General features: G+C 45.1%; 4 protein-coding genes across 5 annotated transcripts; 2 read left to right on the forward strand and 2 right to left on the reverse strand.

The window, feature by feature from the left end:
* Positions 1 to 5: 5 nt before the first annotated feature.
* On the reverse strand, positions 6 to 9,301 carry rbm25a (RNA binding motif protein 25a). The gene is made up of 18 exons (XM_053844825.1): positions 9,114 to 9,301; positions 7,283 to 7,385; positions 7,044 to 7,093; positions 6,701 to 6,865; positions 6,534 to 6,591; positions 6,058 to 6,218; positions 5,787 to 5,978; positions 5,616 to 5,696; positions 2,828 to 3,096; positions 2,445 to 2,556; positions 2,285 to 2,374; positions 2,126 to 2,199; positions 1,891 to 2,041; positions 1,228 to 1,771; positions 851 to 1,155; positions 663 to 761; positions 539 to 586; positions 6 to 394 (listed from the first exon to the last, which is right to left on the reverse strand). Exons 2-18 carry the CDS (start codon positions 7,377 to 7,379, stop codon positions 302 to 304), a joined length of 2,589 nt encoding a protein of 862 aa, XP_053700800.1. The 5' UTR covers positions 7,380 to 7,385; positions 9,114 to 9,301; the 3' UTR covers positions 6 to 301.
* On the forward strand, positions 8,571 to 15,324 carry arg2 (arginase 2). The gene is made up of 9 exons (XM_053844827.1): positions 8,571 to 8,631; positions 11,058 to 11,205; positions 11,265 to 11,337; positions 13,516 to 13,690; positions 13,761 to 13,920; positions 14,073 to 14,167; positions 14,233 to 14,337; positions 14,484 to 14,620; positions 14,690 to 15,324. Exons 2-9 carry the CDS (start codon positions 11,095 to 11,097, stop codon positions 14,878 to 14,880), a joined length of 1,047 nt encoding a protein of 348 aa, XP_053700802.1. The 5' UTR covers positions 8,571 to 8,631; positions 11,058 to 11,094; the 3' UTR covers positions 14,881 to 15,324.
* Positions 15,325 to 15,545: 221 nt separating this feature from the next.
* On the reverse strand, positions 15,546 to 18,911 carry vti1b (vesicle transport through interaction with t-SNAREs 1B). Its single transcript, XM_053844828.1, has 6 exons — positions 18,694 to 18,911; positions 18,396 to 18,454; positions 18,128 to 18,328; positions 17,364 to 17,537; positions 17,229 to 17,290; positions 15,546 to 16,491 (listed from the first exon to the last, which is right to left on the reverse strand). The coding sequence occupies exons 1-6, from the start codon at positions 18,788 to 18,790 to the stop codon at positions 16,395 to 16,397; spliced, it is 690 nt and encodes a 229-aa protein (XP_053700803.1). The 5' UTR covers positions 18,791 to 18,911; the 3' UTR covers positions 15,546 to 16,394.
* A 566-nt stretch (positions 18,912 to 19,477) lies between these two features.
* Positions 19,478 to 23,262, forward strand: rdh12 (retinol dehydrogenase 12). 2 transcript variants are annotated; one of them, XM_053844977.1, is made up of 7 exons: positions 19,478 to 19,618; positions 20,419 to 20,537; positions 20,624 to 20,779; positions 20,845 to 20,949; positions 21,016 to 21,225; positions 21,304 to 21,493; positions 22,540 to 23,261. In XM_053844977.1, exons 1-7 carry the CDS (start codon positions 19,545 to 19,547, stop codon positions 22,640 to 22,642), a joined length of 957 nt encoding a protein of 318 aa, XP_053700952.1. In that variant the 5' UTR covers positions 19,478 to 19,544; the 3' UTR covers positions 22,643 to 23,261. The 2 variants fall into 2 exon arrangements, with proteins under 2 accessions (XP_053700952.1, XP_053700951.1); XM_053844976.1 differs by having other exon boundaries at positions 19,523 to 19,618; positions 20,395 to 20,537; positions 22,540 to 23,262.
* The last annotated feature ends 1,412 nt before the right edge of the window (positions 23,263 to 24,674 follow it).

The following is a 24,674-nucleotide window of genomic DNA, read 5'->3' on the forward strand; positions in this document are numbered from 1 at the left end:
CACAGTTTAAAAATTAAACAAAGGTATATTTATTAGTTTACACAGTGCCTCGATACAACAGAAAAATCAAAGCAGAATGTACGGAACCATTAATAAAAAGCACTTCTTACTTCGTCATATCAAGGAAAATAAAAGTACAACTGAACTTTTATCATGCATTAATGTCTCCAACATGAACGCAACATTAACGCCTCCCTCCTTCCAAACACTCAAGGCAGACAGCGTTTCGCTGACGGGTCTGAGAAGGCATGTGCATGTTTTCAGTCTGCTGAAACTGCGAGGAGCAGAAGGCGCCCGATGCTTATTTTACCAGCCCAATCTTCTTTGCTTCGGTTTCGTAGATCAACAACCTCCACATTTTGACGATGAAGACTTCGGCTTCTTCATCCAGCACCTGCGGCACAAATCATCCGGTGAGAAACTCTATCATCAACTGAGGGCAACACATTTCAATCTCAGTCATGTTAAATGATGAACTAGTAAATGTTATTTAAAAACAGGTCTCTGCTGCTTCCAAGTGAAAGCATTTTGAACTCACCATTGCTACGTCGTCCAGAATGCCCTGAGGAGTGCTGTGAGCCATCACCTGGAAGCACAAGAGCATGAGATGAACCCTGAAGCGTCTGCAGTGTGGTGTTCCCTCCGACAGAAACAGGACGCACCTTTGAACAGACAAAATCCACCAGAGTGGCTTCCTCTTCTCCAATGTACTCGATGATCTTCTTATTGATCCACGGTCGAATGCGTCGGTCCATTAGATTCTGAAAAAAAAAAAAAAAAAACACTCAATAATTCATCTTCGTCCTCCACGTGCTACAGCTAGCGACTCAAACAAGTGCATGGTGTGTACCGAGTCCACCATGGTCCAGTCCAGAGGGTAGGAGAAGAGCTCGGGCCTGGCAGTGGGAATCTTCTCGATTAGGCTCTTGATGTGCTTCCGCTTCTCCTCCGTGTTGACGCTGCCTTTGCCCCCGGAGAGCTCCGCCCCGTCCAGCCCCAGACTCTTTTCGTCGTCGCCGTAGTCCAGCGGCACCAGCTTCCTTTTGCGCGGCTGCTCATCGGCCTCCTCATCATCGAACTTGTTGAAAACGCTTTCCACTGGAGCCAGCTTCTTCCGCTTCCCAACGCTAAGCTGACTGGGACTGTTGGTGGCTCCTGCAGGGAAACACGCGACCACATGAAGCAACGTGCAGGAGTGGAAACCAGCCAAGCCTCTGAAGCACCTACCCAGGTTGAGACTCAGGCCGATCTTGGGTCTGTTCTCGGCCAGAGGCTGCAAGTCTGGCGTGTTCTCGCCTGGGATGATGATGCCGCAGGGGGAGTCGTTGCCGGGCGTGTTGGGGGTGGCGTTCCCGCTGGCAGAGGACAGCGATGGAGCGGTGGTGATTGGTCGCATGAGCGGTTTGATGATCTGCGGTTTGGAGTCTTGGGAGTCTTCATCATGATGATGATAGTTGTCAGCCTCCGCCTCCTCCACATCCTCATCGGAATGTGGCTGAGGAGGAACCCGCGGCGCCGGCTCAATGTGTCTCGCTGGCGGCTTCCTTTCACGATCACGTTCCCGTTCCCTCTCCCGTTCCTTCTCCCGCTCCCGGTCTCTTTCTCTCTCCCGTTCCCGCTCCCGTTCCCTCTCTCTCTCCCGTTCCCTCTCCCGCTCCCGTTCCCGGTCTCTCTCACGTTCCCGATCCCTGTGACTCTTCTCCTTGTGGACGTGCTCCTCAGGTTCAAGTTTTAATGGCGCCTGCCGTTTACGCTCCGCCTCTTCCTCCATCTGGTAAAGAACATTCATGAGTGGGTTTTCAGCCAAATTCTATTCCACAGAGAATCAACTAAAACAATATCTGACTTGTACATCAACAAAACAAAAAAAATGGAGTGAACTAAAATCACCCTCTGCAGCTCAGCGTCAGGGTCGGGGTGACCTTCAGACAGCAGCCTCTGTCTGATCTCCTCCAGCTCCTCTTTCTCCCTCTTACGGTCCCTTTCATCTAAATCGATCTCCTTTTCTCTGTCACGAATTCTTTTCTGTAAAGCGCTGCCCCTGAGTCAGAAGGAAAACCCGGAGACAAAGTCAAACTGGGCTCTCCAGTGACTGAAGAAGTAAAAAATCCTACACTGTTGTTACCTGTAGTATTTTGGGTCGTCCCTTTCGTCATCGTAATCTTCAAGGAATTCCTTCAGTCTCTTGGCCTCTTTTATCTGAGGACAAAACCCAATTTTTTTGGTTTAAAACATGACAGCCCTGCTTCTTACACGGGACTTCAATGAGGTAACATTGTGGTACCGTTTCACGGCGGCGCTCGTCGTCCCTCTCCAGGTCTTTGCTGTAGTCGCGAGACTTCTTCCTCTCGCGGATCTCCCAGTTTTTCAGGCGCTGTAGTGCAAAAAAGAAAAACACCATGTAATAACCCAATTCAAATTGCAGCTGGAGTGACTTCGCTCACTTCCTGGTACGCCGCCTCCTTGTCTCTGAGTCTCCTCTCCAGCCGCCTCCTCTCGTACACGTCTTCGTCATCCTCCTCACGATCGCGCTTCTTCTCCTCTCTGGTCCGCTCTCTGCAGGAAACAGCGGCTTATTAGGTCCACGTGTATTCACACAGGTCGCGTAAAGATTGAGGTTGTAGGTTCAATCTCAGGCTCACCGGTAACTGCAGGGTTCTCGAGCAGACACGGGAACCTTATTGATCTCACTTAACAAAAGACTTAACAGCATAGCATCAAATGAAGGTCTATCCTGTTGCGTTTATGGTCGCAGACACAGAAAAAGCTTCTTCAGCCGCACTGGTTGTTTTTAAGTGTCAGCAACAGTCAGGAGGAACATGCTCACCTGGACCTGCTGCGGTTCTCACTGACATCCCGACTTCTTCCCCTGTCCCGCTCCCTCTCTCGTTCTTTAGTCCGCTCTCGTTCCCGGTCCCGTTCGCGCTCGCGATCCCGGTCTCGGTCGCGCTCCTTGTCTCTGTCCCGCTCCCTTTCCTTCTCTTTCTCCCGGTCGCGCCGCTCCCTCTCTCTCTCCCGCTCCTTCTCCCTCTCCCTCCTTTCCTTCTCGAGCTCCAGTCGCTCCTTCTCCTTCTTGCCCTTTTCCTCCTCCAGTTTCTGCAGCAGCCAAACAGGGAAAAACAACGGACATGTAACTATTAAACATAAAACCTCAGACACAGTGCAAAAGACACACATGTACATGAAACACAGTGATGAGCTAAGCTCCGTGGGTCAGACATGCTCACATACTGCCACGACTCATTGTTTTGGAGAAGCAGGTGGCTGCAATTGAGGACGTCCTCCTATGATTGATGTCGCCTCCAGGGAGAGTGGTCCGCTGCTTGAAACGTTTAATGAAGATGCTGCTTAACTCTGGACACACTTGTTTCAAACAATAACTTGGAGTCACTCTAGAAAGCCACATTACAGCCCTGGAAAAAACACTTGATGGCAGATGGGGGTTGGGGGGGATCAAAAGCCTTTCTTCCAGCCCACTTTTGCAATACTCATGTTCAGTCTAACTTTGTGAAACATTTTCACCATCACTCTTGATGCTCCATTGAGCTCCATTGGGATTATGCATTTAAAGAAAGGCTAACAAACCGTTTAGATGATCAGGAGTGGAGTTAAACTGCTACCTGTGAGGTCAGAGGGTTTACCACCACTAACTATAACCCTGACACAAACACCGCCTAGGTTTGCTGACACCCATATGTGCCACGTGGATTAAAGAAGCTAAAGCTCAATATGGCACAAGTCCTGAGTGAGAGAATTACATAACCGACAGCAGTGTTTGTGACGGTCATCTCAGCTGAGCTGGGCTGCAGAGCAAGGGCTACGTGCATCACAAAACGCTAACATAATCCAAGTGTTAATAACCTGCCTGTGTAATGATCCTTGCACATACATTACACTAAGAACTTGCTCAGTACCGTAGCAGAGGAGTGTGACAGACTTGGTTTCGATAAGGTAAAAACTAAAGACCACCTTAGAGAAAGGACGAATTGGACGTCAAGCACTGACTTGCTTGGCGACGTTTTAGCCGCCCTCCTCCTCCTGTGACGCTACAGTGGCAGAGGAACCAGCTCAATAGCAAACACACCAGTAAAAACAACCTACACATTCTATCCAAATTCAGTAGGAAATGAACATTTGACAGACAATATAGAATGAGTTAAGCAGTCTTACCTGGAGGTTCAGGTCAGGGTCCCAGGACTCTCCGAACCAATTTACAAACATCATCAAAGCGATTTTAAGTAAAGAGGAGTTGTTTTTGGTGCTTATTATTATATATTATTACTTTATAGTAAACTAGACACACTGTTTTACAGTTCAATTAACAGATTCAAGTTTTAGCTTTCAACCTATCCTACCAATAAATTAGAATTGATTCCCTAAAGATGCTTTCCTAGAGTTCTCTCGACTCTTAACTTACCTTTTCTGCACAGCCAGTGCTCTAGGTTCCAATGTCTTCAGCTACGCCTTGTTAAATCTGTTTCCATAATACAACTAGTCCTCTGTGTCTTTTTATAAACCCTATCACTAAAGGAGTCGCTCGTGACCCAAGTGTGGCTCTTTGTTCTCCATTGCTTAAGGTTCTTTCAGGTTCATTCAAGGCACAAAATAAACTTGTTTTCACAATGTGGAGCTACAACATAACTTGTCATCCTAACCCAAATAATGTATTAATCTTTGTACTTCTTTGCATGTTTCACATTCTTCAACAGTATTTTCACTTTGTTTCTGTAATACTTTGCGTTTTATTTAGAGTTTGATTACAACTACAGAAGGGTAATATTGATCAGTGATTTGGGGGGAGAATAATAAAACTTAAAAGGGTTGAAACAAATGGAATTAAAACTTACCTCCTAAGGCTTCAGACCACTGAGTGCTGTGGAGGGGCGCTCCCTGCTCTTAGTACAACAGGCTGCAGCTCAAACTGCTGCAGTGGTTAGAGTCATTCCATCCGTTTGCGTGGTTCAAACATTTAACTTCTCACGAGGATCTGCAGAGGTTCACTTCGCTGCTCAGCGATTTTACATCCAATTGATGCAACGATGAATCCGGCACCATATGTATTCGCTCCAGCGCCATTGAAGCACTTCATTCCAATGATTTTGCCACTTTCTTTTTCCAAAAAGGTTTCAGTGTAAACCGACGGAGCTAGTTGCCTCTCTGCAAACCCTCCAGTAGGGAGCGCCCAGAATGAGTCAAGAAGAAATGAAATATCATACTTACATCCTATCCTCGCAACTTTTTCCAAAGCTGAGATTCTGAGATTCATCTTGCTCTAGTCACCAAATGAACTCTACCATATTGGTGGGGTTTAATCAATAGATTAGCTTAAGATGGAATTTAACATCGTGACCATGCACTTGAATTTGTATTTGCATGTGCAGTGCAAATGTTTTGCGGTTCAGATTTGTGTGATGACCATGTACAGGTTGTAACCTAACATGTCAATATTTGAAGATGTCAGTAATTGACGTTCATATCTCAGTGAAGGAGATATTTAAATATTAATTTACCAGCTTTGTGTCACATACTTAAGACGACAAAACAAATTTAACATAGCTCCAAGCTCAATAGATAAGATCAAAATATAAAACAACAACAGTAGGTTGATACATTACCTTGTGTGTGTCTCGGAATTTACTGATCTCTCTGGAAATCAAGTCTCTCTTGTCGTCCTCCAACTCCATAGCATTGATGTCCTGTGCAAACAAGGGTTGAGGGGATCAAAAAAGATCAGTATTGAAGATGTGAATAAAAAAAGTAGACACGGCAACTTGTAAAACACAAACCTCATCTTTCTTTTCTTTCCTCTTTTTGCGTTGTTGACTGTCAGCGTCCCCTGATGGGGCGTTGAGCTCGCTGGAATACTCTTTGATGAGAACTTCTATCGCCCCATTGACCACCTCATCACGGCGCACGGTTTCTTCATCGAGAATCTCTTCTTCCTCTTCACCCTCTTTCTTTGGCTCACTGGCACCTCCCTTGAACAGTAGGCAAATCATATTAGAACAGAACCAAATCTTTTCGAAGACTACTTCATCAAAACACATTTCTACATACGCCATTGGCACTTTTCTTCTTTGCCTTCCACTCATCCAGCTGGGCTTTGGTCTTGGCGTCAACCTTGACCAACAACTTCTTGTCACCCAACAGCAGCTCATGCAGAAGTCTGAGCGCACGCAGCGTGGACTCAGGCTCTTTATACTCACAGAAACCAAAAGCTAGTAGGAAAAAGGAGGAAAAGGAGCTGTTAGTTCTCAGTGCCGGCAACATAATTGTTTTAATAAACCTGAAAGGCTACAGATAGGTGACTTGCTATATTGAATATTGAATAGAGTATAAGTTTGAAAAAGTGTGCTGTGAGGATAGGAAGACTGAAGACTTGTGACACGAGTTGCTAAATATATATCTAGCTCTGCAAAAAAGCTACTACCACACAGTCTGCCTTGTTATTAAGCTGCAAAACAATGTTCTTTTCATGTCAACATATCCTCACATGAAGCTGATTAAGAAGAGCATCTTATTTTAGATTTTACCCTGAAGTTTTCCTGAGGCACCTTGGACCCTCTTCCAGCTGAGAACTATGCCACATTTCTGTGAAAGAAAGACTTAAGTTGAGAAAACGATCTAATCAAGACCTAGCAAAAGCTGCATGTGAAAGATCGTACATTATATTATGATTTATAAAACATGGACAACTCACGGCAAGAAGCTGTCGGATCAGCATATCAGAAGCCTTTTCTGAGATATTCCCCACAAACACAGTGGTGGTGGGGCCGTTGCCGATGTCAGGGTCCTTGGGTCTCAGGTTCACAGGATCCTTCTTTATAATAACAGGCTTCTGTGATATTGTGGTGGGGACGAGAACCTGCAACAAAAGCTCCTCTAGTTTTAGTGCTAGCCAGACAGCAATCTGGGATGACATCTTTACACAACAACCACATGCTCAATAAAGCTGAATTTCAACTCTGGGCATGGTCAATAAATGTAAACTGCAATTGACAAGTTTTGACCTGCATGGACAGATTTTGAGGTGTAAAACTCACTGCTGGAGTGGGAGCCACTACGCCCATATGCACTGGAATCATAGTTGTTCCTGAAATGTGAAAAACAAAAGAAAACAAAGTTAAATTAGGAGATAGTCTCGCATCTTCACATGTATTTATGATGAATGAACAAAATAAAACAATATCCTTTTGAACAAGAAGCTAACAAACAATTAAACTACACTTAGAAATATGCATAACTGGAGTGTTCAAAGTCATTCAGTGTTGGCAGCAGGTACCTGGCGGGGCAAAGCTGGCAAACTGAGGAGGGGGGATCCTCGGTGTTAACTGTGGGAGGCCAATTGTCGGGCGGTTCATTGGCGGAGGATACGACATCTTGCTCTGTGAAAGAGGACCAAAAATAGAGCTTTTAAACCGCCAAAAGTTAACAGTAAGGTAGTAAGTTTCGTCAGTTGAAAGACAAACAACACACAGACATCTAGGCGAGCGTAAGTTACTATGGCAGTATAGTACGCCGTTTGGTTCATTTATTTACACTGTTACACAATAGTTACAGCATGTTCAACATGTGCTCAACAACGTTACCTTTTCAGCAGCTACCAATCGAAAGCTCTCAGTTCAAGTTGTCTAATCTAATCCACCAGTTTTGCCATGGCTGCTAATAATTGTGGCTTTGATGGCGCATGTCTGTCTTTGTTGGCAGTAAAAGGCCAATGGAGAAATGCTTGGCTATATATTTTCCCTCTCACTAAGGCTGTTGACTAAATGAAAAACAAATGTAAATCTTATATTGATCGCTTCTACAGCGATATAGAGAGTGAGTAGGAATATACTTGCTCTTCTTCTGATTTGTACATGAATAAGTGGAAAAAGGGCAGCTGATACAATAATCTTCAATATTATCACACGTGATAGATTTACTGACTGAACCCTGGCTGGGAAATTTCTTGGTGTGTTTTTATTTCAGTTAAGACTTACTCATAAGATTCAGTAATTCAACTTACAGTGCAACAGTTCAGACACAGTTAACAGTGTGTGAACAGAACTAAATTCTTTACAGCTTCCACATGTCAGTTATAAACAGTTAACAAATAACAAAATGTGTTCAAAGTTGAATACCATCATGAAATCAATATTCAGTAGTGCTGCCGTTGACACACAGTAGAATGCATGGCGAAATGCCGAAAACTTTTAAACCACAGTATTTCATGGCTACGACTGACTAGTGTAATAGTCAACAAGTCACCGTCTATTTTAACCATGAGTAAACTTGTCTGCGAATGACTTGACAGGTTGACTAATACACAGGCGTGGGTGACCATCTACAGAGCTGTTTTTAATTGTGTAAAATGAGGTTTTAATAACGTGTTGTCCCAGTACCGTTGCAGTTAGCAACTATTTGATTAGTGGACTATGTAGTGGTCAACTAGTAGTTGACTATGTCGACTAGTCATTGCAGCACAATCGTATTTGGTGTCACAATGAACTTCCAACTGTTACATTTAAGTTGCAAAGACGTGTGGGAGGAAATGATGGTGACCTTTTGTTTCCTCAGCGCTACTTCAACTTCTCTGTTAGCGGAAGGAGCTCTGAGCTGATTATTGTAAGGGCCAGGATTTATTGAAAAGTAAGTTAAATGCGATCATGACGATTTCTATGGTCATTGCATTTTGCTGCAAAACACCCACATATTATATTTCTCCCTTATTAGAGCACACGTGAACATGTAAACAAGGTGATGCACCATACACAAAGGAGCCAACTGATACACTCTGATGCACATTTTCACATGTAATTCACCCTTGACTTCGTTTCCTTAATATGACCATACAATCCTCTCCCTCGTTATCTCAATAGACGCAGCGCAGATGTTGCCTTACACAACAGCGATTCTACAATTTCTCAAAGAAAGGAAGAACCACGGTACTCGAAACATACTTGTGTGTAGCATTAGCAACCCAGTTATGTATTTATCAAAGCACCAACTGAACACTGTGCGCGGATAATAGTAAGAATTCCTCGCAGACCGTGTTAGCGCGTTAGCTCATGCTAACAGTGTGGCCCTGCTAACCAGCGTTAGCCGCAGCGGTCAAGAGCATATATACTCACCCCAAGAGTGGATGGAGGCGCACACCGATAACAGATCGAGTTGTCTTTTATTCCCTATAGACAGTTCAATTTCAGTCCACAACTGGAATAGAAGTAGCTTTATGTTCCCGTTTCACAAGACACCGGTCCGCTCTGCATTCATAGCCGCGAGCCTTGTGATGAGTTCGCAATGAATTGTGGGAAATCATGGCAGTCGGAAACCACTTCACCCCGAATCTCGTATTTCAGAATTCGAATTTTTCAATCACACGGCGCGTATAGAAGATAGCCGCTTAGACACTGCATTTGAGATCAATAATCTTTTTACCAATTCTTGAGGACTATGGGAGAAAACTAGAGTCCATTATTATTGTTACTGTTATTATTATTATTATTATTATTATTAGTAGTAGTAGTAGTTGTTGTCTGTAATCATAACAATTATAGTGAGAAAGTCTAGTTCTGCGGGTGTTTTTAAGTCTGGTGTTGAGCGTCGAGTCTTTTGATATTGAGCCTGTATTCTTCTTTCTGGACGGCGGGTGGCGCCACACGTACGTTTTTAAAAATAACTCACCCCACATTTCACCCCTCGTGTCCTGCAATAACTCCGTACATTACATCAGGGCACTTAACGTGTCGCTTATCAACAGCAATATCCCAGATTGTTTTGGAGAAGCGTCCGGCAGCGTCTTTTTCGGATCTGAAGTTCCACTGCAGTATTACGTAATCAGCGCCTGTTACCATTGTTATTAGTGTCTTTATGGCTCTTATAAAGTCGTATAAAACACTATTGCTTCCTATCTTTGTTAGCGTAAGCATTTTCAGCTATATAAACTTCAAAATCCCTCACGTTTGAAAGTGAATATATTTGAGCTCTAACTTAATAATAAAACTCAAGAACGCCTCAATGTGGACATTAAACTTTATTTTAAATATCACTGGTTTATCTTCTATTATATACAATATGAAGTAAAGAAAAGGGGGTGGAGATAATTCCGGATCATTACATACCTCACACTCGTCCACCTCAATAAACGCTAGATACTTAAAAATTAAACTTCAATAAAACTATTCAGGCGCGAAAATGTGTTTAGTAAAAAAAAGTGTAGTATATAAAGTATTTTCTAAAATATCTCCATGTTTTTAGCCAGTAGTCACGTCATTGCTTATTGTTATTACTATTTTGGAACCAAAACAAATGCCATTTGGTAATGAATATAATCCCAGTGTTTGCATGGGTAATCTCACGTGTGGGTAGGCTCAAGTGTGACCCCCGGGGCCACAGGTTGCAGACCGCGCCTAACCAAACTTAAGTCATCGCCAAGATCCAGTTTTGGCCAGGAGACGTTTTATGGGAAAAGAACATCCAGAACCAGTTAGTCCAGAGCCGAGGTGCGTCTGAGCACCTCCATATCTGGCGCGAATTTGAGAAGTTCAACTGGAAAGGAAAGTTGATCTGCTTTGCACGACAACACGTGTGAACCCACAACCAGGCCAGATGCCGCGATGTCAACAAGCCGATCAGTTCCACTTGGACGGGTCGGTGGAAATTTCCACCTGGACAAAAGACCGCAGCGTCACGTCAACAAACGGAACTCCTGCGGTACACCGAAGCCCCGCCCACTGAACGAACCCACGTTTTTCGCGCGGCACCATTGGCCAATCCGAAGGTGTGTCATTCAAAGTGACGTCACGCGCTCCCTCTGGAACAGCGTGTACCTCCCTGCGCGACACTTATTTACAGATGAAAACATTTTTCTTATGCTAAAGCTGTCCGTCGAGCAGAAGAGAGCCTTCTCTTCCTATTTAAACTGGTCCCCTTTTTTAAGTCTTGACGCTCCGGCCTGTGTTTTCCTCGTCAGCTCATGAATATTAAGGAGGTTAACGAGCTTTAAGATCAGCCCTCCGCAGCGCGCTCTCTCATTCAGCATCCAGTAACGCAACATCCCCTGCGCGTTTCATCAGCAAGTGGAGGCGACCCCAGAAGGACACCGAGCAAACCATGGCTTTGAGAGGACCCCTCCGTCTTCTCAGAAACCAACTTCTGTCCACATGTCAGCAGACGAGAGCTCAGTCTGTGGCGGTCCTCGGAGCGCCGTTCTCCAGAGGACAGGTACGTTTCCATTCACCGCTCATTCCCTGCCGATCGTCTGATAAAACTCTCTCCCACAGAAACGGAGAGGCGTGGAACACGGCCCCAAAGTGATCAGAGATGCGGGGCTTATCGAGCGGCTTTCCAGTTTAGGTGAGTGAAGTGGATCAGGCGGCGCCGCCGCCGTTACGTAAGCGGGGATGGATGTCACCCGGGCGGACTGACTTAACGCCAACATCCGCTGCTCTGCCAGGTCATTACATCAACATTACATCCGATTCGGTTTAACTGAAAACGAAGGCGATGTCGCTACATGAGCGTGCGAAAAGTGTCGAACCACCGGAGCAGACGGTCCAGTAGCGACGCAGACAGGATGCGTGATTTGCGCTCCCGGAGGAGCCACATGTTCGCCGCACATGTTCCGAGTGACGCAGTTTCAGCTTCCTCGCACGCACCGCGTAACCGTTAGTATTTTATTGATCCTGAATCTGGGACCTTCATTGATAATCACATCTGCAAATCAGAATTTGGGGTGAAGCAGACAAAACATCAATAGCTAAATAATGGTATTTGTTGATTCAAGTTGTCTGTATTGAGAATTCCTGTGTGGAACATGTTGAACCTGAATTCCAGGAAAAAAACGTATTAGACTGAGTAAAAACTGTAAGAAACCTTTTTCTAAATATAAACCGGAGGAGGCTGGTGGAGGCCCCCGAGGGGCCCCTGGTTTAACCCTCACCCTGCCATTTAAACATAACTATACATAGAGATCAGCGCTTGAATTACAAGCTCGCTGCGAAAAGGGGCACATTTAATAGCAAGACAATTACATAATGCATTGAGCTAATATGTTTGAAATCTGAATAGCAAATGTTAAGCGCGTGACATCACAGCACGTTGTTTGTTGTTCTCACCACCAAAGACCTCGTAAAAGTCTATTCTGTTGTGTAACGCCGTGTTCCGCCCTAAAAGGAAACGGGTTCGTTTGTGGCATTGACATATTTTCACTGGCAGTCATCACAAGAATGTCTGACAGCGAGAGTGAGCGGAATGACTCGCAGGTCCACATCCACGTCAGACCAAATAGTGACTTTTTTGATTATTATTATTATTAATTGAAGCATTTGCATTGGAACTATGGTCAGTGTTTAGTCTTTTGATGAAAATTGGAACTGTTTTTCAATTAAATATTTCAAATTATTAATTGTAAATACACTAAATAGAAGTGGAAAATGTATTTATTAGAAATATATTTGTATATGTGCGCACAATGTAATTTGACAAGTGGATGTTGGCGGACAAAAATGTTTAAAACAAGTGTGAAAAATTGCTGGTTCATGTCACGAATATTATATATTAGGGCTTATAGTTTTATAGTATATAACTAGATAAGTGTGAGTTCAAATATATATATTTAAAATATTGCAGTGATATCATCTTAAATAACTTAATAAATTGCTTGACGGTTCCAAATTTGAAAGTGAGTTTTTGCATTAAGACGTGAAAGATTTTGACCAGATATTAAAATAACAAAACGGAAACCTTCTTTATGTGACAAAATTCATGTGTAGAAGGGATGTGGAATATAAAACTTTTGAGAAATCGTGCAACGATTGCCGGCTGTTGCAGCAGCAGCAGCAGCAGTAGCAGCGTCTGGTCTATTCCTGTCCCGTCTGCCATTGACCTACACTTGGTCCAGGAGGAAAAACTTGAAACTAGCTCTCGGTCTCACATTTCCACATGAATTCACATTACAGAGAAAAGCGTCTGGCTGTTTACCTCGCAGTGAAACACAATTCTAGAGGCATCTGGTGGAGAGTGCTGAGCCAAAGTGGAAAGTGCACTGTCACTTTTTTTATTATCCTGGTATTACATGACTAAGCGATCATCAGACGGCAATAACATGAGTCATGCTGTTGGACTTCTATCCTGTAGGCTGTAAGAGATAAACACCCGTAATAGCTGAGAACAGAGGTGGGCAATTCAATGTCAATAAAAGGCCACTGTAGAAACTGTAACTGTTGTGAGGGATCATCGTCGAAAGAAAGACAGCAATGAATACAAAACATGACAGAAAAATATGTAAACTATATACTTACTCTAAGTAACAAGGACAAAATGTAAAAAAAAGATTGAATGTGAGGATATGGGGACTAAAAGAGAAAGCAGAAAAATTACAACATATCACTTATAGTTTTAGTTTGATGTCAAAAGGGCCATGAAAATACAGGCATTGGGCCGGATATGGCCCCTGGACCACGCTTTGCCCAGGTCTGGCTTAGAATGAAGTATATTAATATTCAAATTTTATTTTATTTTTTATATCTACAGAGTACTCAGTCCATGACTTTGGGGACCTTAAATTCCACCACATGGAGATCGATGAACCTTACATGGGTGTGAAGTCCCCTCGCTCAGTGGGCGGAGCCAACATGATGCTGGCTGGTGCTGTGAGCAGAGCGGTTGGAGCCGGACACACCCTTGTCATGCTGGGAGGAGACCACAGGTAAAAAAAAAAGAAAAAAATTTGGCTGGGTGAAAATATTGATTGTTGAATCTCACTCTGTCGCTGGCAGCCTTGCAATTGGATCGGTGAGTGGTCATGCCCAGCAGTGTCCGGATCTCTGTCTCATTTGGGTGGATGCCCACGCTGACGTGAACACCCCGATGACCTCGCCATCTGGAAACCTCCACGGTCAGCCGGTGGCGTTCATGCTGAAAGAGCTGCAGGATAAGGTCAGTGAGGTCACATGAAGCTACCATACAAGCCCACAACTTGTTCCATAACGCACTGCAACAGTTACCAGGGGTTTAAATCAAATTTTAAATCCATGTTTTGACCTTTGCACACTGAGAAACCGCAACCTTTCTCTCGATGTTCAACACAGATGCCTGAAATCCCGGGCTTCTCCTGGACAAAGCCCTTCCTCTCCTCCAGAGACCTGGTCTACATCGGCCTGCGGGATGTCGACGCCGGAGAGCAGTGAGTTTGACTCATACTGGGTGACTGAAAAGCTCCCAACGTCTAAATCACTTTGTCTGCTGCAGCCACATCCTGAAGAGCTTGGGAATCCAGTATTTCAGCATGAGAGACATCGACAGACTCGGCATCCAGAGAGTCATGGAGGTCACACTCGATCATCTTCTCTCCAGGTTTGTTTCCTGTTCTCACTGCGGCACTTGAGGTGACGATTTATCAGCTTAGTGCGAATGACAGCGCCAAATGGGGGTCCTGTTTTCGCATGCAGGCGTTAGATAGAAAAAGTAGAGGTTTTAAAGTAAGACTACCGTCCTCACAGAAAACCCAGACCCATTCACTTGAGCTTCGACATCGACGCTTTCGACCCGCTGCTGGCCCCGGCGACCGGAACTCCAGTGAACGGAGGCCTGACCTACAGAGAGGGCATCTACATCACGGAGGAGATTCACAACACAGGTCAGGATTTCCCTCACACCACCCCAGGCTTGTACATCGCTCTGACATTTGACACCATCTCATGCTCAGGTCTGCTGTCCGCCATGGACATGGTGGAAGTCAACCCTCTACTGGGAGCCAACCACGAGGCCATCCAGGCCACCGCCTCCTTAGCCGTCGACGTCATCGCGTCGTCGCTGGGTCAGTCCAGAGAGGGCGCCCACGGGTCCATGGATGAGATCCCCACCGAAAAAGACGAGACAGAGCAGCTTCGCCTCTGAACCCCGGACGGCAAGCTGCACCGTAGCTGATCATTCCTCCATTTTGGAAAGACTTTCCCCTCATACACATAATCGACTGCTTCACTTGAGGATGAAGCAACTGGCAATAACTTATTGTTCTGCTGTATGGAATGTGTGTTAAAGCGACTGCTTCATATTTATTTTGTGTCTAGTTTACAGAAGTCCATCACTAAGCCAGACTCCTAGTAGGGCTCATGCAGCTGTGCCATGTGTATTTGGAGCAGCTGTAGTGACTGCAATAGGTGACTTTTTTTAAGTTCCAGAAGAATCCACTGTAGATTTTAGATCATCTACTTACTATATCAGTATTCATTGGCTTGAAGATCTTTTGTACTTTAAAGTTTGGGATCATGTAACACTTGAAATGGCTGTGAATAACTATTATTCTTGTAATAAATGTTATTTTCTTGGGTCTTCCTTGAACACGGCTCTTATTGGATGTTGGCACTTTCACCAACACAAGCTCTGAGAAAATGGAACATTTGCAAACAATCTGTGTCTGTTGAGATGGATAATAGGAGGAGCTACGACTCTTTTTGCTGGATTCAGAAGTGGCCAGTGACAGACTGGGTCCAAAGAAAATGAGTAAAAGAATTATGTAACAGCCGAGTTGTTCCCACTGACGTGGAAGTTACTGGTTTAATTCCATCACTGTGTGTAGAAAAGAGTTACAAATGAGTGGGAAACAAAGGTGGAATTAAAAGACAGCTGGGTTTTGGGGTTTCCTTTGGGTACCACAGCTCTGAAACAGGCCCTTCATTACTGGGGGCTGAGTCAACAAGCTTTGTCTCAGTGACTCTCAGGACGTATAAATCTGACACTCATCAGTAAAATCACCCAAAAGAAAAGCTCCTTTTGGTCAGTCAGGCAGCAAAGTGCCCAGCTCTCCCTCTTAGCATTCACTCAGCCTCTGCAGCAAGCCACACCATCCCTCTATTGAAAGCGCTTCACACTCTAAATGGGAAACAAGGAGGCTCCAACAACCAATGAAGAAATACTTGGCCAATATCACCTGTCTTTATCAATAACAGATACGCTTCATGTCCTTGGCCCGACACCGGGAAGCGGGGAAAAAAAGGCAGTGTGAAAAACAAACCTTATCAGTGTTTATTTGACACTGGATTCCAAAGCGGCAGACGTAATTTGACCATTGACCGATGTTTTGGTTTTATCTTTGGCCTGTTTGGCTTCTGTCCATCTGTCACCTGGAGCGTGTCTCCCTTCACAGGTGATCAAACTATTGCCTCAGTTTACATTCACTGCCCGCCCCGACAGGGACGCGCCCAATACAAAAATGATCACATGAGTATGAATTATAATGTGCTGACAGACTCTGATGTTTGCACAGACGTTCGAAAACATGCCACGTCCTCGTCGTCGTCCACGGACTTGTGCGGCAGAGTTCTCTCCTTCACTTGTACCTTCAAAGCTGAGGAGCATCAGAGCTCAAAAGTTCGATAGATGAGGGTCGGGGGGGTGTCAGATCCAGCTGTTTATTTTTTCCAGAAGAATTTGAGGTAAACCACGGCGCCCAGAATAGCCAACTCCATTATGATGATGATGGCCAGCAGCAGCTTGTTCGTCATGAGCCTGTGAGTCGGAGAAGTCTGGTTACAGATGGACTGTTTTTATGCTTTCACAATTCAACTCCATTTCTGATACTTAAAGTCACGAAATATTATATTATATATATATTATGACAGACCACACATCCCCTCTTTCAGACCATCAAAATCCTTGTCATGAGCGGCTGCATCGACCCACAGATTTCCTCCCTCACAGTAGACAAAACAATTCCGACAGGCAGCAGGAGCACATCCAGTGGTTTGCTTTGACTAAAATCTTTGTGTGTAGACACCCACGCCCCAGTGGGAATGTCCGCTAGATGTCCTCAATTACGGGTGTCTCCACACAAACATATCCCTATGATACATATGAATAATTCATAATATTCAGAGAGCACTGAGCTTAATCGGACAACAGGCGGCAGTAGCGACACAGTGCTTCTATAACAGACACACAGAAGCACAAAGAAGACGCTGCGCACCAGAAGTGAATTGCCTTTAAAACATAGACACATTTAAGTTGATTTATCATGAAACTGATTCGATTTCATGCTGGTTTCTGCCTGTTTTAGCCACCAACAAAATAAGATCACTTCTTTGTTAGTTTTTAAACCTGAAGGTTTAAATGAAATGCATCTAGTAATTCAAGCAGACAGGCAGTACAGTTTTGCTCTTAGGCATGAATAAATAAATAAATTCCAATTAAAATCTATGATCTTAAATGACCCACCCACAAATGTTACACTCTTACAGGCTACTAACCTTCTTGACATAGCGCGCAGGATTTTACGACTCCGGCTGAGGTTCTCTCCAGTGTTCACCAACTGCAGGAGGAATGGAGGAGTCAGAAAAACATCCAGTTACGGAGCGTCCAGATTCTTGAGACCTAAAACTCACTCTGTTCCTGGCGCGGTCCAGCTGCTCCCTCTGTCCTCCCAGCTCCTCAATGATATCGGTACCAATTTGCTCGGTCTCCACTGCGATGCGCTGACTTCGTGCGATACTCTCGCTGGCGCTGTTCAAGGAGTCTGTGCCCTGGAGTAGCAGAGCTCTCTGCGACTGTAAGTGCGTCTGGACACAAGGGAAAAAATATCACGCTGCGTCTCATTACTGACATTTAAACTTTCCCTCTCTTCTTTCATAAAGTAAATCCCACCCGGCAGTCTTTCCCACCCTGCCTTCACCTCTTTTAATCTCTGTCTTTTAGTCACTCACACATATTCACTCACAATTATTTGCACTGACATTCATCCTCCACTCAAGGTTCCCCTCCATCCCCTCTTTACGTTCAGTACAAATCACTATATCATCAGCAAACATCATGGCCCATCTCGACTCCTAGCTAACCTTATAAAAATAAAAGTTACAGCTGCATTTTAGTGGGACAGACTAGCATAACGCACAGCACATTATGAAAGATTCTGAGTGACTTCACCTAAGCATTCTAGGTTTTACTTCCTTTTATTGTAGTTCTTCATAAAGATCTTCTAAAAAGACAAGAGACTAATGAGAGAATTGATTTTAAAACGATGCTCAAAATCTTAAAAAATGTAAACTCTAAAATTTGCCAAAACTACTAAGATAAGGAGAAAATGAAGGGAATCAGACAAATACAACCATTATATAATTTGGAGAAATTGGAACTGGGTGAGAATACTTACACTTTGTTGGTTTTCTGCTGCATAGATGCCATGATGGCTTCCTTCCATTGGTCGGTGGGAGAAAGAGGCAGAAACTGGGGCCAAGTTTTTCATTTCTCGATGCAATTTGCTGAGATCTCTGCGATACAGACGCACCTTGGTGCTCATGGCGCTTCTGTATGACGCAGGCGCGAACCGCAGCTCATCCTCCATGCCTTGTAACTGCGTTCAGAAACGGAAGAAATAGTCCACGGAATAAACAAGGCAACACCAAACAAAGAGAACTCACCACTTCCTCTGCCTCGCCATGTCGCTCATCAAATGTCCTCACCAGCTTTTTTCTGTCCTCTGCAGCAGTGAAGAATGAAGGTTAAGATACAGTCTTCCTTCAGGTAAAGCAGGAAGTCACAGAAGTGTCCATGGAATTCAAGCAATTAACGCTACTGAAACTTGTGTTTTTTCTGAAAAAAATGTGTGTATCTGAATCCAGAACATGATCATACAGTCAGACGTGCGATTGGAAAAGACGCAACACTTTTTACATGGACGAGGTTAATGAAGTAACAAGACTAGAAAGCTGTGTTTACCTCCGTGACAGCTGAGCGCTTTTCCCGGTATCAGCTTCAGCTCGTCATACAAACCACCGAACATTTCGTGCAATTTCTCGAACTCTTCCGACGACATAGTGTGCTTAAATCTCGTTTCTGTCCGAACCGTATGGTGTTATGTGGCCGTTAAAAACTAAAATATTGCTTCTTTAAAACCCAAACTTCCTTTGGTTGGTGGTGTCTTGTTCCGCCTAAAATCTCAATCACTTCCGCATGATGGACCTCGTGATCGCACAAAAAATAATAACAATAATAAATGCGTCTTAAAAAAATAAAATAAGTGCGCTTAACAATGGAGGGTATAAATCTAAATTTAGAAGCATTTTGAAAAGGTGGTTAAAAACAGACACAAAAAAATAACATTGACGACTTTCAGGCGCTGTGGACAGACGCCACTGGTGTTTTCTGGGAAATGTAGTTCAATGACGCTACGCTTTCCGCAGTCACACGTTCATATACACATAATTCTAAATTCAATCGGTGTATCAATGTGATTCCAAATAACAACAGCAATAAACCGAAAAACTACTGCCGTTCTCCGTAAAACAGTAGCGCCGTGAACCCATTAGCTCCCCGTTAACATGCAATTAGATTTTTTACACACACACACACACACACACACACACATATATATATATATATATATATATATATATATATATATTTTTTTTTTTTTTTTTTAAATAACCTCCGAACGCTCTTTCACGAAGACTACAATCCCATGACTCCTTGCGCCGCCTCCTCGCCTCGGCTTTGACATCAGCTGTTCTGCCTCCAGAGCAGAAGCATCCATCCAGCTGCAGGACTGGACGCGCAGCTCATCTCTTATCATGCTATTATTGTTCATGATCGCGGTGGTCGTAGCAGCGACGATACTGGTGATTTTATTCGCTCCAAATATCCGGTAAGTGATATCAATCTGCCATGATAATCTCACATCTCTGAGGAGCAGATGCTGCTGTCTGTCTGCCTGACAGGACATTCTATTGGCTGCAGTGATCACAACGGTGATATTCGTGTTGGACAGAAGAACAGCTGTGCGGTGTTACTTGTGTTATTCCCTGTGTAATAAGCGAGGATTGTGTGCAGAAAATCAATGAGGTAGACTGATGGAGTTGGAGTAGCTGGGGCCTATCAGGAGGTCTCGCGTAGGCGGAGTTATATTTACATGCAGAGTTCTCACCTCGCTATTGGCTGGCGCTCCTCACGGGTGTCGCTCGTACGACCCAGAACTTTGAATCGGCCAAGTTTCTGTGTCAATTATTAAGCTCACAGATCCATATGTCGAGTATAAATAATAGGTTCCCGCTGTCTTTGTGTGCCAGTTGTAACCATAGCAACTACCTTGGTGTTGAACTCCTGTCATCCAAAAGAGACTCCAGCTTGCTGAAGACCCCATGTAAGAGGTTGATAAAATAATGAAAGTACATTCGATATTCAGAGCTGCTGTGACTCTGCACCCGACTGGAGGCTTTTCCGTCACACCAAGAAGCTCATGGGTTCAAATCTCAGTTGGAGTTTGGGGCAAATTATTCATGAGTTACCATGTGATGTGTTCAACCCAGCGTCATGGATTATTAAAGTGCGAGCACAGGCAGCTATTGAATACTGTCAGAGCATCTTGAAGTGATTTACAGTCCAGTCCTGTTGATGTGACAGTACTATAGTAATTGTATGCAGTTACTTTGTTTCACTGGTGAACAGACGGTATGCAGCTGGGGGACAGTGCAAGTCCACAACTCGCCTGGATGGGAAGACGGTGCTCATCACCGGAGCCAACACCGGCATCGGGAAGGAGACCGCGCTGGACCTAGCGATACGAGGTGAGTCACTGGATTTTCAGTGTACAACGTCTGGTCGGAGGAAGACCCGCCCTGGTGACTGACCTGTGATGTTTGTGTGGTGGCAGGTGCCCGGGTAGTAATGGCCTGCCGAGACGTAGAAAAAGGCGAGGAGGCGGCGGCCAGTATCCGGGCGGCGTACCACAAGGCCAGAGTGGAAGTCCGGGAACTTGATCTAGCGGACACTTGCTCCATACGATCGTTCGCTCAGAGATTCCTGAGAGGTGCGTCGACGGTCACCAACCCAGAGCCGAGTCATTGTTACTCCCCTGCTGTGTTTCTCGTGCAGAGTTCACAGAGCTCCATATCCTCATCAACAACGCCGGCGTGATGATGTGCCCGTACACCAAAACCACCGATGGGTTTGAGATGCACATAGGAGTCAACCACTTAGGTGAGACCCCGCCAGCGGCGGCGCCAGAGGGTGATCTTGTTCTGATGGTTTCCCGGCTCCTGGCAGGTCACTTTTTGTTGACGTCCCTTCTGATCGGGCTACTGGAGCGCAGCGCCCCCGCCAGGATCGTGGTGGTGTCCTCGCTCGCTCACAACTTCGGCTGGATCCGCTTCCATGACCTCCACAGCCAGGGCAGCTACAACAGCGGGCTGGCGTACTGCCAGAGCAAGCTAGCCAACGTGCTGTTCGCCAGAGAGCTGGCTCGACGGCTCAAAGGTTCCCGACCTTCCAACACACATTTATTCCTTCAGACAAGCCGAATTAGATTCACCTGAAGGCCCCTTGTCCCGACAGGCACCAACGTGACGGTGAACTCGCTCCATCCTGGCACAGTCAACTCTGACCTGACCAGACATTCGACCCTCATGGCCATCCTCTTCGCCGTCTTCTCCATGTTCCTAAAAACTCCCAGGGAAGGAGCACAGACGAGTATCTACTGCGCTGTGGCGGAGGAGCTGCACTCCATCTCTGGGAAACACTTCAGGTAACTACCTCATCCTCTTCCCCCTTCTTCTTTGTCTGTCTGCCTTTCCCATCTGCGGTTGCCAGAGCGAGTGAGCCTCTTGAGCTCCCCCCCCGGAGAAATACCAAAGTCTTTTAGGTATGCTTGAACCCCCTCACCTGGGAGGCACCAAAGAAACTAGATGTTTGAGCTGCATCTTTTTTGATGCAGAGGAGCAGCATGAATACTCAGCATCGCCCCCTATTGACCAAACTCCACACCACATGCGACTTGGCGACACTACTACTCACAACTAAAGTTTGTTTCCAGCTTACTAAAATGACTTTCCCCTCTAAAGTCGTGCTAAAAAAGTATGTCAATCTGCTTGGTACGGGTCATGGAAAGTCAGAATGACAGACTGGAGAGAAAAATGCCACTGTAAACTATTGCTACAATTACGATTTTTTTAACTTCCAATTGAAACGCTCTGACGCTGCGACGTATCAAACGCGTCACATTCCTCACACGACACTTTGCTGTTCGACATCGTGACTCTGCATCGCATGTAGGCTAGTTGCTAACATGCTAACGGTGGAGTGAAAACTCAGACGTCCATATTCATAGTTGTTTCTTGGTCACTACAAAAAGCTGATGACCAGATTGGAGTTGGAACATACCTCCGGACAGAAGACGCTCCCTTATCTGTCAATCGTACGCTGCATCATTCACTCAGGAACAAGATCCTGACATACATGAACCCCTCCACCTGCACCTCAGAAAGATTAATAAGGGAGGTCAAGGGTCAAATTTCCATCAACAGAACATTAATATTCAGGACAGGTGTATACAGATAACCGTCCTCATCCCTTCCCCCAAAACAGATGATGTGATCCTCTGTTTCGGGCCATGAGTTCTCCATGGAATATGAAATGAAGCGATTGTTTAGCTATATTTTGCGATGTGCTGCGTCTAGCTTCAGCCTGAAGCGTCTCTTCTGCGAGATAATTCCCAAATCACGCGCTCTCGCTGCGACAGAGGCACAGCCATGACCCCGAACGTAATGCTCATTTTGCTTCGCTCTGTTCCAGCGACTGCACCCCCGCCTTCGTGGCCCCTCAGGGCCGGAGCGAGGAAACAGCGAGGCGACTGTGGGACGTCAGCTGCGAGCTGCTCGGCATCGAGTGGGACTGAATCCCTTTTTAAGCTTCGAATCACTTCATCCTTCTCTTGGTTCTCGTTTCATTTAACCGAAGTTGATCCCCGCCGTTCGAGAGCCTCGGACGGTCCGTTTTAAGAAATGTGAAGCCGCTCATCGATGAGTCAAGTATAGCTAGTAGTTGAGTATTTTGGTGCTCAATGAAAACCTCTTATCTGTATGATGTAATCACAAATTGTTTCTAGCTTTATATTTTTGTGACACAATGTGAAACCAGTGTAGGCAAAAAATATGGACTGGATGTATCGTCTGCTGTAGGAAACTGTGAAGGTCAATTCAGGGTAAATGACCAGCATCATTCTTATCGCCATTTCTCTCATACTCGGAACATATAATGCAGGTTCTATAGATATTGCCTTTAAAAACGGTGTTTCCAGGTCGACAGAAGATCAACGAGTCACCTTTTTTTGTGATAATTGTAATAAAGCTTCTGACAGTTTTCTACTTCAAGTCCTCAGTCTACCTGCCTCGCCGCATCATCACTCGCGCCGTCAGCATTTCAGGAGGGAAGTTGCCAAGTGTTTTCTATGAGTGCAAAATGCCTTTACTACACAAAACGTCCGTGTTAGGAGTTGAATGTTTACATTTGATGTAAATAAAGTCAGTTATTCCTACACGCCTCAGCGTGGTTTTGTTTTTAAAGTCAGAAGAGGCACATTTGGGTTGTTGCGTCGAGCTATCCTGTTACCATGGAGAAAGATGAACAACAAGTTAGTAGTTATTTCAACTTCCCCAGAGAACACGATGATGACCTACCAACTCTCTCAGTCACGATCAGCTGCTCCACCCCATCCATGACGCTGTGAAGGACTTCCATCTCTTCAGATCATGCCCTCTTGTAGCCACAGGGAAGTCAATGACCAGTAGAGCGTGGGGTCCCATGTTTGTTGAGCTGTAATCTCTGGAGGGAAGTGCTTTCTTATCGCCCTCTTCCCGAGGTATTTCCACACACATAGACATTAGAGCAGCTGGATCCAGGATCTTTGTGAGAGAAGTAGTGGGAATTGTGCATTTATTATACAACATTAATATTGTTGGAAGTGCTTGTGCTACTAATATAGAAGGTAGGCGGACGGAGGAAGGCTGAATGAGTGAGGAAGCACGGGATGAGAGTGTGGTTGAGTGTGCGTGAGAAAGAGTGAAGTTACAGTTGGAGTACAATGGCGGGATTGAAGCAGACCCTGGAGGCCTGAGCAGACATGTAACTTGTTGGCGGGTTCAAGATCAGACGGAGGAGGCTGGAAAGTACCATCTTCTCCAGGGCTGGTCTCGATAAGAGCCACCTGGGTCCGAAGTAGGGGAGCATGTCATATGATCGTTGCCATGGTTACGAGGCAGCCAGTGACCAGCACTGGCGTGAGGACCAATCAGATGAGAGCCCACGTGGAGAACTTTGGTGTATGAAAGGGTCAAGACCTTTTTTTTTTTTTGTCGCTCAACCGGGCGACTGCCGGTTGAGCGACAAACCGGTCAACCGGCACCTGACTTGGCCTTTGCAGTCGCTGTGTCTAATAGTATGTATTAGACACAGAATTCTGTGTCTGTATTAGACTCTTCTGTCAGGGAATAAAAAAATTTGTTGGTTTCTTGGTAGTCATTCTCACGCGCGGTGATACACGGGACGTGTATTTCCAGCAGAAGCCAACGGTTTGTGAGTCAGCAGAGGCTGCTTCTTCTAAACTTAGCAGCTGCAGAACCTTGACAACCATGGTCATGATTCCGACTTGTCTTGAGTCTCGCCACTTGACTCAGGTGTGCCTCAAAAAGAAAAGGGGTTCAAGGGTTATTTGTCCACACTGAAGCTCTTGAGTGGCTCATTCTTGAAGCAGTAAATTCCGAGTCTCAACAAAGCCTATAGTAGCTCAGTCTTGACACAAGTCTTGCTCCTGGTTTCATGACTCAAAGCTCTGAGCCTGTTTGTGGCCCCTAAAATTGTTTGTCTTGGAGCCCATAAGTGCCTCAGACTCTCAGATTGGGTCCTTGCCCTTCAAGTCAGGTACAAACTGC

The sequence above is a fragment of the Synchiropus splendidus genome, chromosome 16 (genome assembly GCF_027744825.2).
Source record: "Synchiropus splendidus isolate RoL2022-P1 chromosome 16, RoL_Sspl_1.0, whole genome shotgun sequence".
Lineage (NCBI taxonomy): Eukaryota > Metazoa > Chordata > Actinopteri > Syngnathiformes > Callionymidae > Synchiropus > Synchiropus splendidus.